This window comes from Triticum aestivum, chromosome 4D (genome assembly GCF_018294505.1).
Source record: "Triticum aestivum cultivar Chinese Spring chromosome 4D, IWGSC CS RefSeq v2.1, whole genome shotgun sequence".
Lineage (NCBI taxonomy): Eukaryota > Viridiplantae > Streptophyta > Magnoliopsida > Poales > Poaceae > Triticum > Triticum aestivum.
This window is the reverse complement of record NC_057805.1, coordinates 187,697,267-187,711,910: the sequence shown is the minus strand read 5'-3', so window position 1 is coordinate 187,711,910 and position 14,644 is coordinate 187,697,267. Positions and strand designations below refer to the sequence as shown.

The 14,644-nt window shown below is 43.3% G+C and overlaps 1 protein-coding gene and 1 long non-coding RNA gene across 5 annotated transcripts; both read right to left on the bottom strand.

The window, feature by feature from the left end:
* Nucleotides 1-1,285: 1,285 nt before the first annotated feature.
* Nucleotides 1,286-5,804, bottom strand: LOC123097248 (uncharacterized). 4 transcript variants are annotated; one of them, XR_006446921.1, is made up of 5 exons: nt 4,972-5,804; nt 4,515-4,850; nt 3,469-3,559; nt 2,433-2,551; nt 2,004-2,333 (listed from the first exon to the last, which is right to left on the bottom strand). XR_006446921.1 is itself a non-coding variant. In XM_044518947.1 (3 exons), exons 1-2 carry the CDS (start codon nt 5,077-5,079, stop codon nt 4,572-4,574), a joined length of 387 nt encoding a protein of 128 aa, XP_044374882.1. In that variant the 5' UTR covers nt 5,080-5,803; the 3' UTR covers nt 3,527-3,559; nt 4,515-4,571. The 4 variants fall into 4 exon arrangements, 1 of the variants encoding a protein (XP_044374882.1); XR_006446920.1 differs by lacking the exon at nt 2,004-2,333 and adding an exon at nt 1,286-1,770 and having other exon boundaries at nt 3,469-4,850; XR_006446919.1 differs by having other exon boundaries at nt 3,469-4,850.
* A 1,533-nt stretch (nt 5,805-7,337) lies between these two features.
* On the bottom strand, nt 7,338-10,923 carry LOC123099835 (uncharacterized). The gene is made up of 3 exons (XR_006448248.1): nt 10,845-10,923; nt 7,964-8,064; nt 7,338-7,380 (listed from the first exon to the last, which is right to left on the bottom strand). It is a non-coding gene; the product is annotated as an uncharacterized lncRNA (long non-coding RNA).
* Nucleotides 10,924-14,644: the final 3,721 nt, after the last annotated feature.

Genomic DNA, 14,644 nt, shown 5'->3' with positions numbered 1-14,644 from the left:
GCACGTAGACGTGGTTTGGGTGAGTGAATCCATGACAGATGTGAGATGATTATTTAATGGTTCAACTTAAGGTGGCAACTTTAATACACATCTGGGTGAATTGCTTGTTTGGACACTTGGAGAATCCAGTGTTGTCCTAGGATATCCCGGAGTACCCCTGTGATAATCCTACGGTCCGCCACCCAGGCTCAAAGGGATCTGAGATATTTCATGCTAGAAACTTCCTTGTGCAGCCACAAGCTATTATGGGCTCTAGCACAGTTGAGTAAGTTGCATGACCTCTTCCAGTGGTTGGCTAGCAGATGTAGAGGGATGTAGGTTGGTACTGTCTACCCGGGGTTAGAGTTAATGCTTCTGAAAGACTGTGTCTCGGTCATCCGTTTCTCAAACACCATGAAGTGCGAGAAATCCAACGGAGGAGATCGAGTCTTGTGGGGAAAAGTGCGCAAACCTTTGCAGATTGTACAATCTAATCATGGTTAGCCGTGTCCCCTGTTATGGACATCTTGAGTATCTAGTAATTGGATTATCATAAGTATATCATCACTCTAACTTAATTTGTTGGGTTGATAATTACTTTTAATTGGGATTGAGTTGGAGGTACCTTCTCAATGTTGTTCAACCACCATGATAGTTAAATAAAATATATTCCTTTGTTATAGGGAAAAATTGGCTTTTCGCAAAACAATATAACCATAGAGCCTTACCACCAGCCATATATGCATGTAGTGATAGGATTTATCTATTCATTGCTCTACTGTGTTATATTGCCAGCATATTCCATGTGCTGACCCATTTTTGGGCTGCAACGTATTATGTTGCAGACTTTTCAGACGACGGGAAAAGATGCGATAGGTCATTGTTGTACATCTCAGCTATGCCGTTGAAGTTGATGGACTCATTTATCTTTCAAGTCTTCCGTTGTTATATTATTATTTAGATGGCCTTAAGCCATATTTATTGTAATAAGTTCTCTTTTGAGACATTCGATGTAAAGAGTATGTGATTGCTACTTTGTTATAAATCCTTCGAGTACTGTGTGTGTCAACATTACCGATCCAGAGATGACACTGAAGCACAGAGACTTGACTGTTTGAGGTCGGGTCGCTACACACATACACATGAACCGATTACAAACAAACTTGCACATGGCCTGACAAACAAAAAAACACACCAACTGACAAAAAAACAGTACACATGAACTGATAATCCCCATGACTAATGGTAGAACTTTGTTGCACCCAGGTTCAGGTATTTATCAAAAGTAGAACCTCTCAGTTTTATTAAATCGAACTAATGTTTAGATGTTCACCATTTTGGCCTACAAATCAGAATACTGATAACACCAAATACTGACAACACCATATATGTTGAAGGTCGACAGTACAGAGTTACATAAAAAATTCTAAACACCATATATGTTGAAGGTCCCGTCAGTACAGAGTTTCAGAACAAATTATTTGTCCAATGACAACGTAAGAGTCACGACCAGCAATCACAAACAACAGGACAACGTAAGAGTCACGACCAGCAATCACAAACAACACTAGCTCGACCGCGGGCATGTGTGTGCGGCAAGGGGAGGGGATACTCCGGTGCTAGATGTGTAGAGACAAGAAGCTCATGCGTAGAAGACGATGGATGACTTGCGTAGTAGGCCTTGAACTGCTTGTCTGATGGCTATGGATCATCCAAAATCCTGACCAAAAGATCACATTATTTTCACCAAACTAATCTCTTGAACTTGCTCCACGACAATCTTTGAACCTCCTACAAGAAAAGCCATTATTTTAAAGTTCATATGAATACCTAAAACAATGATCACAAACATTTACCGAACATTATTTTAAAGACTTATGCAACAATAATTAGAACCATAAAAATAGGGTGAAACTATGGTAACTACATTACAAATCATCTAGATTCTAGCAATAACCGTTTTGCATGATCATTGGCATTTGGAATAGCATCCAACAACTATTAGAGTTCTATAAGACCGCATCTGTACTTATTTTTGAAGATGTATTTGTACTGCCCAAAAACATAAGCTGAAGCACAAAATAAACATTTAAATACATTGGTGCTCACAGGAATAGTCATACACCTAGAGAGCATGTTCTTTTCACATCTTCCCAACTACTCAATTGGCAAAGCAGCACATCTACGCATTTTAATAGCAGGAGCAAAGAAAGAGAGAGATTGATATGAGAGAGTGTCGTTGAAGCACGCAAAGGACTCCCATCAGCACTCAACTTGGCCGGCTACCAGCAACCATGCTGGATATGCCAGTGGTGGTGCGGCATGGCTAGAGCAGGCCACTGGCTGTGCGGATACTGATATTCCAACACATCATGTTAGCGCACCAGGGAAATAGCAAGTTTTCCATAAAAATGTTATCCATACTAGGTAAGACCAAAGCTACAGGACAATACCTTTTCTTCAGCTAGCTACTACATGCTACTGCTCCTCCTGCAATGTAGCATCCCTGTATCCTCCTTGCGCGAGCAACCATTGGGAGCAAGCGCTGCCACCGCTCGACACATTGAACCACCTGTAGGAATCAAAGTGAACTGAAGGGATTCAAACACATCAATGGACACATGTACTACACAATAATTTGCACCTGTACTGTCCATAACAACAAACTAACATAAAAACAATTTGTGAAGGAAACAGTTCTTGAAATCTGGTTGAGCTTAAACTGTTCAGATTTTTGAACTCCTGCAGCAACTATACTTGAACTTGCGAGACACATTTTTTGAGAGCAACTTATGTTCAGAATACGCTATTGGAAAGAGGAATCGGGAACACACTAGGACACATAGGCAAGCTTGAACTGGTAGCGTCATTGTTTATATTTTTCTAATTGGAGAATAACATGCGACCTTATAGCATTTGAGCACTTGAACTTGTAGCCATAGAAATAAGAAATATAGATGGCCTCCGGCCCGTGGAATTATAATAAATTTGTAAATACTAGTACTGCAAACCAACATTTATAAATACTAGTGAACTTGAACTTATGGTATCTCGACATGTGAACTGATTGTGTTACAAGAACACGCACGAAAATCAAAGGAAGCTGATATCAGTACATGTCAAAAAGATAATCAAGTTCATGTATATTAATTATGAGAAGTTCAAAAAGAAACTTCTAAAAGTTTGTACTAAAAAGGTGCATACTGCATAACATCCGGCGAGGAGGACCATACTATTGAGGACACACACACACATTCACAGAATGAGGAGGCTCCCATTAGGAACATTCAGAGGCATGCATCTGCAAGTTGTTGCATTGCTAGTACCCATGTCATGGCAAAACAGATATGCCATCTCTGCTGCATCAGGCATCAGTCTCTGAAAGCTAGGAACAAGGTTGATTTGCATCTACTACTGTCCATTGCTCTCCTCACTTCTCACACACACATGAAAAAGCTATTTGTAGAAAAAATTTGAGAGAAATATTACCCTAATTAGTCTCTGAAAGCTATCTTCAGAACTGTTCACAAGGATGCCAATGATGAACTGAATCACTTAGTTTTGTCTTCTTCCCTCAGATCTGAATCAAGAGTAGCATCAGTTCAATTAAAAAAATTGACAGTTCATGAATTTGTGCTAAGCAAGCATAGCCCATTAGCACATGGAATGCCTCGGTGAACTGCACTCACTCAGTCCCCAAAATCAAAAAGAAATTACAGAGGCGGGAGAAAACGAGAGAAAAGCTTCTGACTGCTGCGTTGTTGAAGGACCCCTAGTTGAACGGCCTCGGTGGCGGCTGTGAACGGCCTGGGGGCTGTTTTCTTGTTGCTCGGTGACAACAAAAAATAGGGCTTGATTAGTTTCAAGGCAAGTTGGCTGGAGATTTCTTTCTTTCTTTGGATCCAGAGATAATCTGTACAAACTATGGTGATGTGTTTGTACTGCCCAAACACACCTGCAAGATAAACTGAAGGGGAGCTCCTTCACCTGCAAGATGAACTGAAAATGCACGCCAAGGCTACCTGAAGAACCACCATATGTTGAATTGAATATACACCAGAGAAGAAGCATGAACGTCCAAGGTAACTCTATGTTATACAATAATAACTGAGTATATATGTCCATAAGTTGAATGTTCATTTAGTAGTGAAGTACCCCCAGCCCCTGCAAAGTTTCAAATTTACTTCATCTCCACATTTTTTGTACTGAACGTGCCACAAATTTTGAACTTTCTAGGTGTTGCAAGCAAAGTTCCTGAAAGTGAGCTTTAGATTTGCTTCATCTCCACACTTTTTTCTGAACTACACTAGCCACGTAATTTACATGAACTTTTTTTCACATGCGAATATGAACAGCAGCAAACGAACATTTGAGCATTTCACAAGCACAAAATACAATGCAATTCTTTTACCTGAGTTTAGCTTCAGTTTAAAAAAGAAGGGAAAGATGGAAAAATAGTAGTTATAATTCTTGTAGGCATTTCAACAAACAATGGAGGGGCGTCCAGGGGAGAAGGCATGGGGATCATGCATCACCTTGGACTGTTGTGTGTGCTCAACTTGGATGGCTGTGCAGCGCGTATGGAATCTCTCCTAGCGCTGCTCGTGGACGCCGTCGACAGGATAAGAGGCAGCACCACTCGTGGACGAGCAGTGGCCGCCGGGAGGAACCCGCTCGTGGAGGGCGACGACGGGATTCGAGGAGCCCAGCTCATGGACGCCGAGGAGCAGCAGCCGCCAGGAGGATCCCGCTCGTCGACACGATCGAGCAGCCTGTCGAGCTCGGGTGAACAGAAGAACAAGATACATCCGGTCGGTGACCCGGTGCGAGTAAATCCTACTGCTACCGAGACTGATGCGCGTATACCAAGGCTGCAAAGAACAAGAGAAGCGAGGCAAATAAAAATTAGATGTCGGATCTTGGGGAGGAACTACTAGTAGTTAATGACGGAGCAGGGGAGGGGAAGCAGGGGAGGGAGGTAGGGGAGCGTACGTTGAGCTTGAGGAAGTCGGGGTGCTTGTGGGTGCCGGTGCGGAGGTCGATGCCGGTGCGGAGGTCGATGTCGACGAAGTCGAAGTCGAGGCCCAGCTCGTTGAGCATCGTGGCCACGCGGGTCACGTTGTCCGAACAGCATCATCCCATATAGCTTGATGGGCGCCATCTCCACCTTTCTTGCTTCCTGCTCGCCTCTTGCCTGCTTCTGCTTCTGCTCTGCTCTGCTTCCCCTATCTGCTATCGCTGCCTCTCGATTTATATCGAGCTACTGAGGGAGCGCTGGTGAGTGCTGACCTGGGGCTCCTCCTAGCCCGTGGACGCCGAGGAGCAGCAGCCACCAGGAGGATCCCCCTCGTCGACACGGTCGAGCAGCCTATCGAGCTCGGGGTCTGGACGGTGGAGCTCAGGGGTGGTGACACTGCTGGTCACGCGGGAGGTTGGGCGTAGCGCGGCGGCGTGAGAGTCAGGCGCCAGGGCAGAGGGGGAGGCGGCGCGAAGAGGCAAAGGGGAACGGCGGCGGCGCACGAGAGAGAGGCGGCGACCGGCGCGGGGGACGGTGGTGGCGTGCGGGAGGGAGTTGGCGGCCGGCGCGAGGGAGGAAGTCGACGGCCGGCGCGCGGGATGGAGGCGAGCAGTGGGTTGGGGCCAGTTCCGGGAGGCAGGGGCAGGGCACGGGTGGATCCATCGGCGGCCAGTCACGGCGACGCGCACTCCCTCGCTCCGGCTGACGCCGTCGCTCGCTCGCCCGCGACGACTGCCTCCGGCGGTAGGAGGCGGGTTAGGCTGGGGTGGGTCGGGTGGAGTAGGCCGTAGACACGTCGCGCCTTATAGGCTGTAGACACGTCGCGCCTAACAGTATAGCCCTGTCCTATATATATACTAGTAAAATGCCCGCGTTGCCACGGGCTTTTAAAAAAAATAAGATACTACTCACTGAATTAATATTACCGAGAACAATGTCGTCTAAGCTAACTCACATCTTTTTTTTAACAGTCGGCTAACACACATCATATTATCAAACACAATAATCTTAGAGCACATACAGCCGGTCCCCTCAAATCTGCGGACACGCCCGATCATTGACCAAACAGGAGAGAGAAGGAAAATGGCAACCCAACCCGACCCCTTATATCATCCCCGGTCTAGGCTATCCGCAAACTCTCATATTGACCCCAAACATGGGGAGTATATGAGGCTCATAGACGTGCATGGTCGATCCGCCATGTAGGATGTGGCCCACCATGGACTATCTTTTCTTTCTTTTCTTTCTCTCTCTTCATCTCCATCAAGCACATGCACGTCACCGGATATATAAGGGACAAAATGAGGAGTATGATTGCATGAACGGACAAATAGAGGCTCAAAACGGACACTGACTGGGCGCTTCCGTGGACTTTTAGGGTGCGTGGATTTGCTAAATCCGGCTATAGATGCTCCTATTGACAACTCAAACAGTCATGTTTTTTAGTTGGAATGGGTTTTGTTTTATTCATTCATTTCAGCACGATCCGAGACCAAAAACATCACGAATACGATCTGATATGTACCTGGCCCAAGTTTCACATAACTTATTTGCACAATCCTCTTTAGTTAGCCAAAGAGAAGCTCCATTAGTCAAGCATCTCACCCATGCCACCCTGAAACTCCTCTCTTGATCGCATGCACTCCTTTACCTCCTCAGCAATAGGCCATAGATTGATCTATCAATTTCCGAGCTTCTTAATTTAGCCGCCACTGTTTTTGAGTCTGCTCCAAGATAAGCTTTGCCACGTCCAATTCACGTGCAAGCTGAGCTGCCCATCGTATACACCGGACGACATTCCATTATGGAAATCTGGTAGAGAGGTGAACATCTACAAGGCTATAAATCAAAACGAACAAATCAACTATTCATAGATACCGAATTTAAGAAGCTCGCAAAATGTTACTGCTATAAAACTGTATAGTGCTACCCATCTTCATGTTGTTCCCTCCGTTCGTTCAAATTGAAAATAAGTAGAAGAAAATGAAAAAAATGAAAAAGAAAAAAAGATTACAAAATACTCCCTCCGTTCCTAAATATAAGTCTTTTTGGAGATTTCGCTATAGACTACATACAGAGCAAAATGAGCGAACATATACTCTAAAAGGCGTCTATATACATTCGAATCTAGTCTCTATAGTGGAATCTTTAAAAGGAATTATATTTAGGAACAGAGGTAGTACATGTCTCGTGCATACAGGAACTTCAGATTTTGAATAAGCTTATGCTTGTACTCATCTTCCAGTACTATATCATGAGCCAAAGTAACTAAACATCCTCCATCACCTCTTGCAAATCTCAGAACCTCCAATCCTTGATGCACTAAACTGACTTTCACCACAACCAATTCTTTCCCTCATCGTCCCGCTCGAATGAAAAGGAGACTGAAAAGAAAGCGATATGAGTACATCAAGGAATCAGATGAGGGCTATTGACAATCCATAAATCCTATGAGTCCTACTAGTGGTATACATGAATAACCAAATGTCATTTACAATTCTCCTGAAGGTGGGTAAATAGAATGTTTAACCAAAGCACATCTTACAACCACATATTAGAGGTTCGATATCTTTCAGGCCAATTGCAAAAAATGATGAACACTCTGACTACACTAAGAGAATGGATGCGACGTGATGTGAAACATATACTGACATTGCATCATGTAAAGGGTTAGTGGTGGTACAGATTATTTGTTGTTATTAGCAAATCCTTTTCGATACCATGGATGACTAACACGATGTTGCAATCAATTTGTCATTAAAGAGACCAAAAGTTCTTTTTTTAACCAGAAAGTCCTTGCGCTGGAGTTCAGACAAACCCCTCAATAACATGACCAAATTTGTTTTGACTCTGTTTATCACATATCAAGTACAAACCAGCAAACATACAGACTTGTGAAGCTGATAAGAAATCATGAAAGTTATTTGAACTTGAAACTAAAAGTCCAACAGAGGAGCGAGAACTAACCTTGTTATCATTTCTCTGAAGTCTGAACCTCGCCTAGTTCTTGGTCCAATGTGAGTATGCTTCAGAGATAATGATTTCTTATGTAACATGCGCTTTCACATCTGAAAGAGCTACAGAATATGCTGACAGACCGTGCACTTCATAAATCAAGCGCATAAAATTTATTTCTGTCGTCAATATGGAAGATTAAACGTTAGTTCAAATTGAATAATACATCAGAATTGTCATTTCTGACTTTTCATCCATCACTGAATAAAAAAGGGTCAATGTCCACTGACCATGCAGATGTCCTGACCATGGGATATTTAGGCTGACGTAGATTGGAAATCAAAGCTACAAAATGACTAACACAGCGTTTGGATGTAGATATTGAGGCCTAGATTTCGACATTGGCATTTGGTTGCTCGAATATCGCTGTTTGGTTGTGCTTGACATTGAGTCATGGAATCGAGGCTCAATATCGAGTCGTTCCCTCTTTCACATGCACTCCCTCCCGACCAATTCGGAGGCCCTGACCTTGGTTTTCACTGATATTCGCCAATCGCTCCAGCCCGCGACTCCTTCGCCCTCACCCCTTCGCTGCGCAGCCATCAAAATGGCACAGTAGCCCGTTGCCCGCGTCGCCGCGAGCGTCACGGCGGTGCTGGACTCCACCACTGACCCGAGCTCGAAGACTGCAGGGTTCAGCTCCTGCTCCGGCCAAACCACCGCCACCTCATGAGGCCGGCAGCGACTACCCAGGTCTCCGCACCACCCCATCTAGCCCGGCGGCTGTTACCTGGGTCTCCGTGCCTCCCGCTCCCTTTAATGGCTGCTGGCTCGGGGCCGCTCCGGCAAGGCACAGCGGAAGCCCGTCGCTGGTGTCTGTCGCTGTGTGCGTGGAGTCCGTCATTGTGTGCCTGAGTCCGGTCCTCTGTGTGTTTGCTCTCTGTGCGCATCCCCTACTTTGATTGCAGGTGCACGAAGCTGAGTTGTTGCAAGCACGACCAATAGCTGTATTTATCTCCCATTCCTCATGAGCATGCTTCCCTTTTTCTGGTCAAAAGATACTTGTATGAAAGTTCATACTTGTACATGTGCAATTCAACGCTTGACCATCCAAACAAGATTTGGAATTGTTTTTTCTCTTGGATTCCATTAGCCAAATATATGAGCATCCAAACACTGGAATTGGCATTGAAACTCAATATCAATATCTTGGATATTTGGCATTGGAGCCAATTCAATGCCAAGCCCTTCAATGTCAACATCCAAACAGAGCGTAAGCAAGTTAGGGATACAACAGAAATACTCTAAAAAGCGATGAAAAACAAATCTGAAGCAACTCACAACCCCATGAATTCGTATTCTCAGTGAGCAAGTGAGTGATGCTGCCACGGCAGGCTAGCACCGAGGGACAATGGTGGCAACCGCTTTCCCATCCAGTGAAGTGTCGAACCCGGAATCTTCAGCTCCTCCTCAACCCTTAGAAATGCTTCTTAGTGAAGTGCATAAAATGATGTATAGAATGATAAAAATATCAATTAATAATAGACGTCAAGAGCATCAATTTTGCAAAGCTGATACCCTCAAACTTTCTAAGGATTGAAATCTACAAATATTCCTTCAAGTCAAATAAACCGGTATATTAAATTTTCCCATGGATAGCTATGTAATCTGCATTAGAGTAAATAATTTTCTATGTTGAGCTTCCAAATCGTCTCCTATATTGAAAGCCTGGACAGTGCAACGTTAAAATGGAATAGCCTAAGAGATACTCCCTCCGCCCCAAAATAAATGCCTTGCCATTTGACCGAACTTCTCTAAACCTTGTACTTGTTATCTATGTTCACTAATTGCCTCATCAGTTGTATTGTATCCTTCTGGAAAATAATAAAACTTTGGTGTGGTTAAATGTCTGAATAGAAAAGGCCTGCACAAGAGGACACCATATTAAAAAAGAAATAATATGTGATACCAACAATCTATTACATCTAAGAATAAATATTATATCTTGCCTAAGAATACAATAACTGCAGGTTACCCATACATGCTGCCCCTCATTTTATAAATTTCTTTTTGCTACCCCTTAATTATTTATACAAGTAAAATAACCATAAGGTACACACCAATGGAAAAAGAATACAAAATCAGATATTCTAAACTAAAGAGAGGAGACAATTTCTTTATAATTTCGAGGTAGATCATATTATATGTAATTTTCTAACCAAACAGATCTTCAAAAATAATGCTAATGATTTGAAGAGTAAAAATATGGAATAGTAGATTTTATTTAATTTAGGTACCACTGAGGAATCAAAAGAATTTTTAGAGCACTCTACTGTGAATAACCAAGCATGATGTCTGATAACAAATAATGGGCCGAGCTGCATTTCAGGCCCTTGTCTACCAAGTAGAAAAACCATGGAAAAGCACATAAATATATATAATAGGAATAGTAATCAGATGCTCAAAAACTATAACCTGAACATATCAGTGCTTAAACCAAATTATCTATACACAACCATAGAAACTAAAAGAACCATCTAACAGAACCATGGAAGGCTTAGGTTGCATGTCCTCAACTGAAATGGGTGAGTTCTGGGCATCCTTCTAAGCTAATCTGTTTAACATAGCTCATTAGCTCATGATCAATACTTCATGCATTTACCAAGCCTGCTAATGCTTTTTTGAAGTTGACGTCCCTATTTAAAATTCAAATATCAATTTGCACCAATAAAATATTTCTTGAAGAGTAGGTGCACACGACAAACTGTAGAGACGAAATATTTATTGCATGAAGCAAAAGTAGATGAGCTACCTGTAGATGCAAGGAAATAATGACAAACCGCAACCAGTTCTCCTATCAGTATGTAACTATGTGCCATTAATCTCAATATACCTCACTCTTGGGCGAAGTCAAGATCCATTCTAGATCAGTGCAAGAAGCTTCAATACTAAACCTTCCATAAAATACAGGAACTTGTCCATATTTTACTGCGTCTCCCTATAGCAGCAACATCATAATCTTGTGCCGCTTGCTCCCTTCTTCTAGTTTCAGCAAGAAAAAATTATTCAGTAAACTATAATTGAAAAAGTTTTGGGAAGTAGGTCGGCTCGGTGTGAAGCAATGGTTTTAGGTAACTGTCTCTGGTTCAAACTTTGCCAATGGGTGTGTATCGTTAACCATATTTCTACCTTCCAGTAAGCACGAAAGATAATTATTCCAAAACTACCTAAGTGAACATCGTTTTCTGCATATATCGAGAAATAAAGATAAATTCCTATAACTACTGGCTTGTTCCTGCAGGATAAAGAAAATGTTTTTTTTCCGGTATTTTACCTTGGCAGACATCAACACCATTCTTAAATATGTCTCCACCGAAGTAATCATCGCATGCCCTGTTGGTAAAACATGAAAAAAATCTTATTTATCTGAATTCTCATAGTTCTGCTGTTCCAGATTTAAATACACAAATTTGATGACAAAGCATATTGGAGAGCAGGAAACAACTATAGGTTTCTGAAGTTAGAAAAAAATCAGTGCTTAAATGGCATATAGGCTTCAGGTGAGATCATTTTTTTTACAAAATTGTCCTGTCGTGCTCACGCAATATTATGCATCTAATCCTAGGCATTTAAGTAACCAAATTACTGTGAATAATCTGTGGACACATATTTATCTATTCTGAGCCAACTTCTTTGGATTCCTAACTTGTACAGCTGAATCAAACTCACTGAATCAAGCGGATGCTATGAGCTGCAAGGCTAAAGAGAATATGTTACAACTATTCATACTACAGTAAAAAAAATTGCACACATGATAAATTTTTACATTCACCGGTGAGGAAAGGACATCAAAAGCTGCTACTATATACTGGGTTAAGTGGGTGGAACAAAAATCACAAATCTATACCAAAATAATTTGTATATAGCCATAAAACAAAATCCATTGCAAGAAGATGCTACGTACATGCCTTGACCTACAGCAGCAACAGCAGCCAAACACCAACAGAGAGCACCTTCAATGAGCAGACTAAGCAGCGTGTGGCGAGGGGAAGTGGCGCCACTTGACCACCATACAACACTCATCATCAGGTCAATGTCCACACTACCCAAGCCTCAAACTCTAGGTTCATCTCTTTTGTCAATCTGTTGAGTTGAATTGATGCTCTTGGTTAGTGAGAGACAAGATCCATGGAGGTAGATTGGGTACAGGGGTTAGAACTTGGTCTCGAACTTGGTGTCGGGACGATGTGGGCGCAGCCAGGGCGTAAACCATCAACAACCATATTCCTTGTGCTGAAAACATAGTCATGTACCCTTGTAAATACAATCATAATAAACCTGCTCTAATGTCGGTCACTACCCGTCTCAATTCCCCTAACTCGAGGTTGCAACTTGCAACTTCAAGAATCATTCTAATAAAATCATACCGCGAGTGTTTTGCCATCAGGGGCGATGTCCCTCTCATGGAAGCACCACCTGTCAACTCCAAGCTTCTTCATGAACTCAAATTGAGATATCACCGAAACAGAAATCGAAGCATAAGTTGTTGATTCCAGCCATGGACCTAAGACACAAGATCAGGCAATTCCCATACTTCTTCTCTTAGCCATGGCCAGGGAATTTGTGCCATCCTCCTGTAACGCCCACGATGCGGCTATATCTCCCACGTGTCGAGGCACGACTTAGAGGCATAACCGCATAGTGGTTTTGTCGCAAGAAGGGTCATCTTCACACAATCCCATGTAATGAACAAGAATGGGATAAAGAGTTGGCTTACAATCGCCACTTCACACGATACATAAATATTAATATCATACATCATCCAAAATACAAACATATAGACCAGCTACGGTCAAAATCCAGATGAAAATAAGACAACCCCAAATGCTAGATCCCCGATCGTCCCAACTGGGCTCCACTACTGATCATCAGGAAAAGACACATAGTAACGATCACGTTCCTCGTCGAACTCCCACTTGAGATCGACGCCATCATCTGCACTGGCATCGTCGGCACCTGCAACTGTTTTGGTAGAATCTGTGAGTCACGGGGACTCAGCAATCTCACACCCGCGAGATCAAGACTATTTAAGATTGTAGGAAAAGATGGTGCAAAGAGGTGGAGCTGCAGTGGCAAAAGCATATATGGTGGCTAACTTGCGCAAATGAGAGCGAGAAGAGAAGCAACGGAACGGACGTCATCTAGCAATGACCAAGAAGTGATCCTGAACACCTACTTAGTCATACATAACCCAGACCGTGTTCACTTCCCGGACTCCGCCGAGAAGAGACCATCACGGCTACACACGCAGTTGATGTATTTTAATTGGGTCAAGTGACAAGTTATCTACAACCGGACATTAACAAATTCCCATCTGCCTCATAACCGCGGGCACGGCTTTTGAAAGATAATACCCTGCAGGGGTGTCCCAACTTAGCCCATCATAAGCTCTCACGGTCAACGAAGGATAAACCTTCTCCCGGAAAGACCCGATCAGTCTCGGAATCCCGGTTTACAAGACATCTCGACAATGGTAAAACAAGACCAGCAAAGCCGCCCGAATGTGCCGACAAATCCCGATAGGAGCTGCACATATCTCGTTCTCAGGGCACACCGGATTGTCCAAGCTTCCGATAGGCCAGCCCAGAGTTGCCCCTGGTGGCCACCGGCGACTGACAGTTTGGACCAATACTCAGAGGAGCACTGGCCCGGGGGTTTAAAATAAAGATGACCCACGGGCTCTAGAAAACCCAGGGGAAAAAGGTATAGGTCGCAAATGGTAAAACCAAGGTTGGGCCTTGCTGGAGGAGTTTTATTCAAGGCGAACTGTCAAGGGGGTCCCATAAATCACCCGACCGTGTAAGGAACGCAAACTCAAGGAACATAATCCCGGTATAACAGTGACTAGGGCGGCAAGAGTGGAACAAAACACCATGCATAAGGCCGAGCCTTCCACCCTTTACCAAATATATATAGATGCATTAATTAAATGAGAGATATTGTGATATCCCAACATATCCATGTTCCGACATGGAACAAACTTCAACTTCACCTGCAACTAGCAACGCTATAAGAGGGGCTGAGCAAAAGCGGTAACTTAGCCAAACAACGGTTTGCTAGGAAAGGATGGTTAGAGGCTGACATGGCTAAAATGGGAGACATGATATAGCAAGTGATAGGTAGCGAGCATGGCAATAGAGAGAACAACTAGCATAGCAAAGATAGAAGTGATTTCGAGGGGTGGTCATCTTGCCTGCAAGATTCTCAGAGTTGTCGAAAGCTTGATCCTCGTAAGCGTACTCGACAGGTTCCTCGTTCACGAACTCGTCTCCCGGCTCTACCCAAGACAAGAACACAAACAAACGGAACCACAATCAATAACGAGAATTGCGCAAGCAACATGATGCAAAACATGCATGATATGCAAGATATGATATGCGATGCGTATGCGTGCTCCGGAGGGGAAATGATGAACATGGAAGTAACTTGGCAAACCAAGCATGCCACTGGAAAGATGAGATGATTTCGGTCGAAATAGATATAAAGATCACCGGAATCGGATGCACGGTTTGCAAATGGCAAGCAAAACAAGAATGACACGAAACTGCGATAAACAGCAAGGTAGCACTCAAAATGCAACAAGTAACAATGCTACAGCACCCCCAACATAGCAACAAAGCACATGGCAGTAAT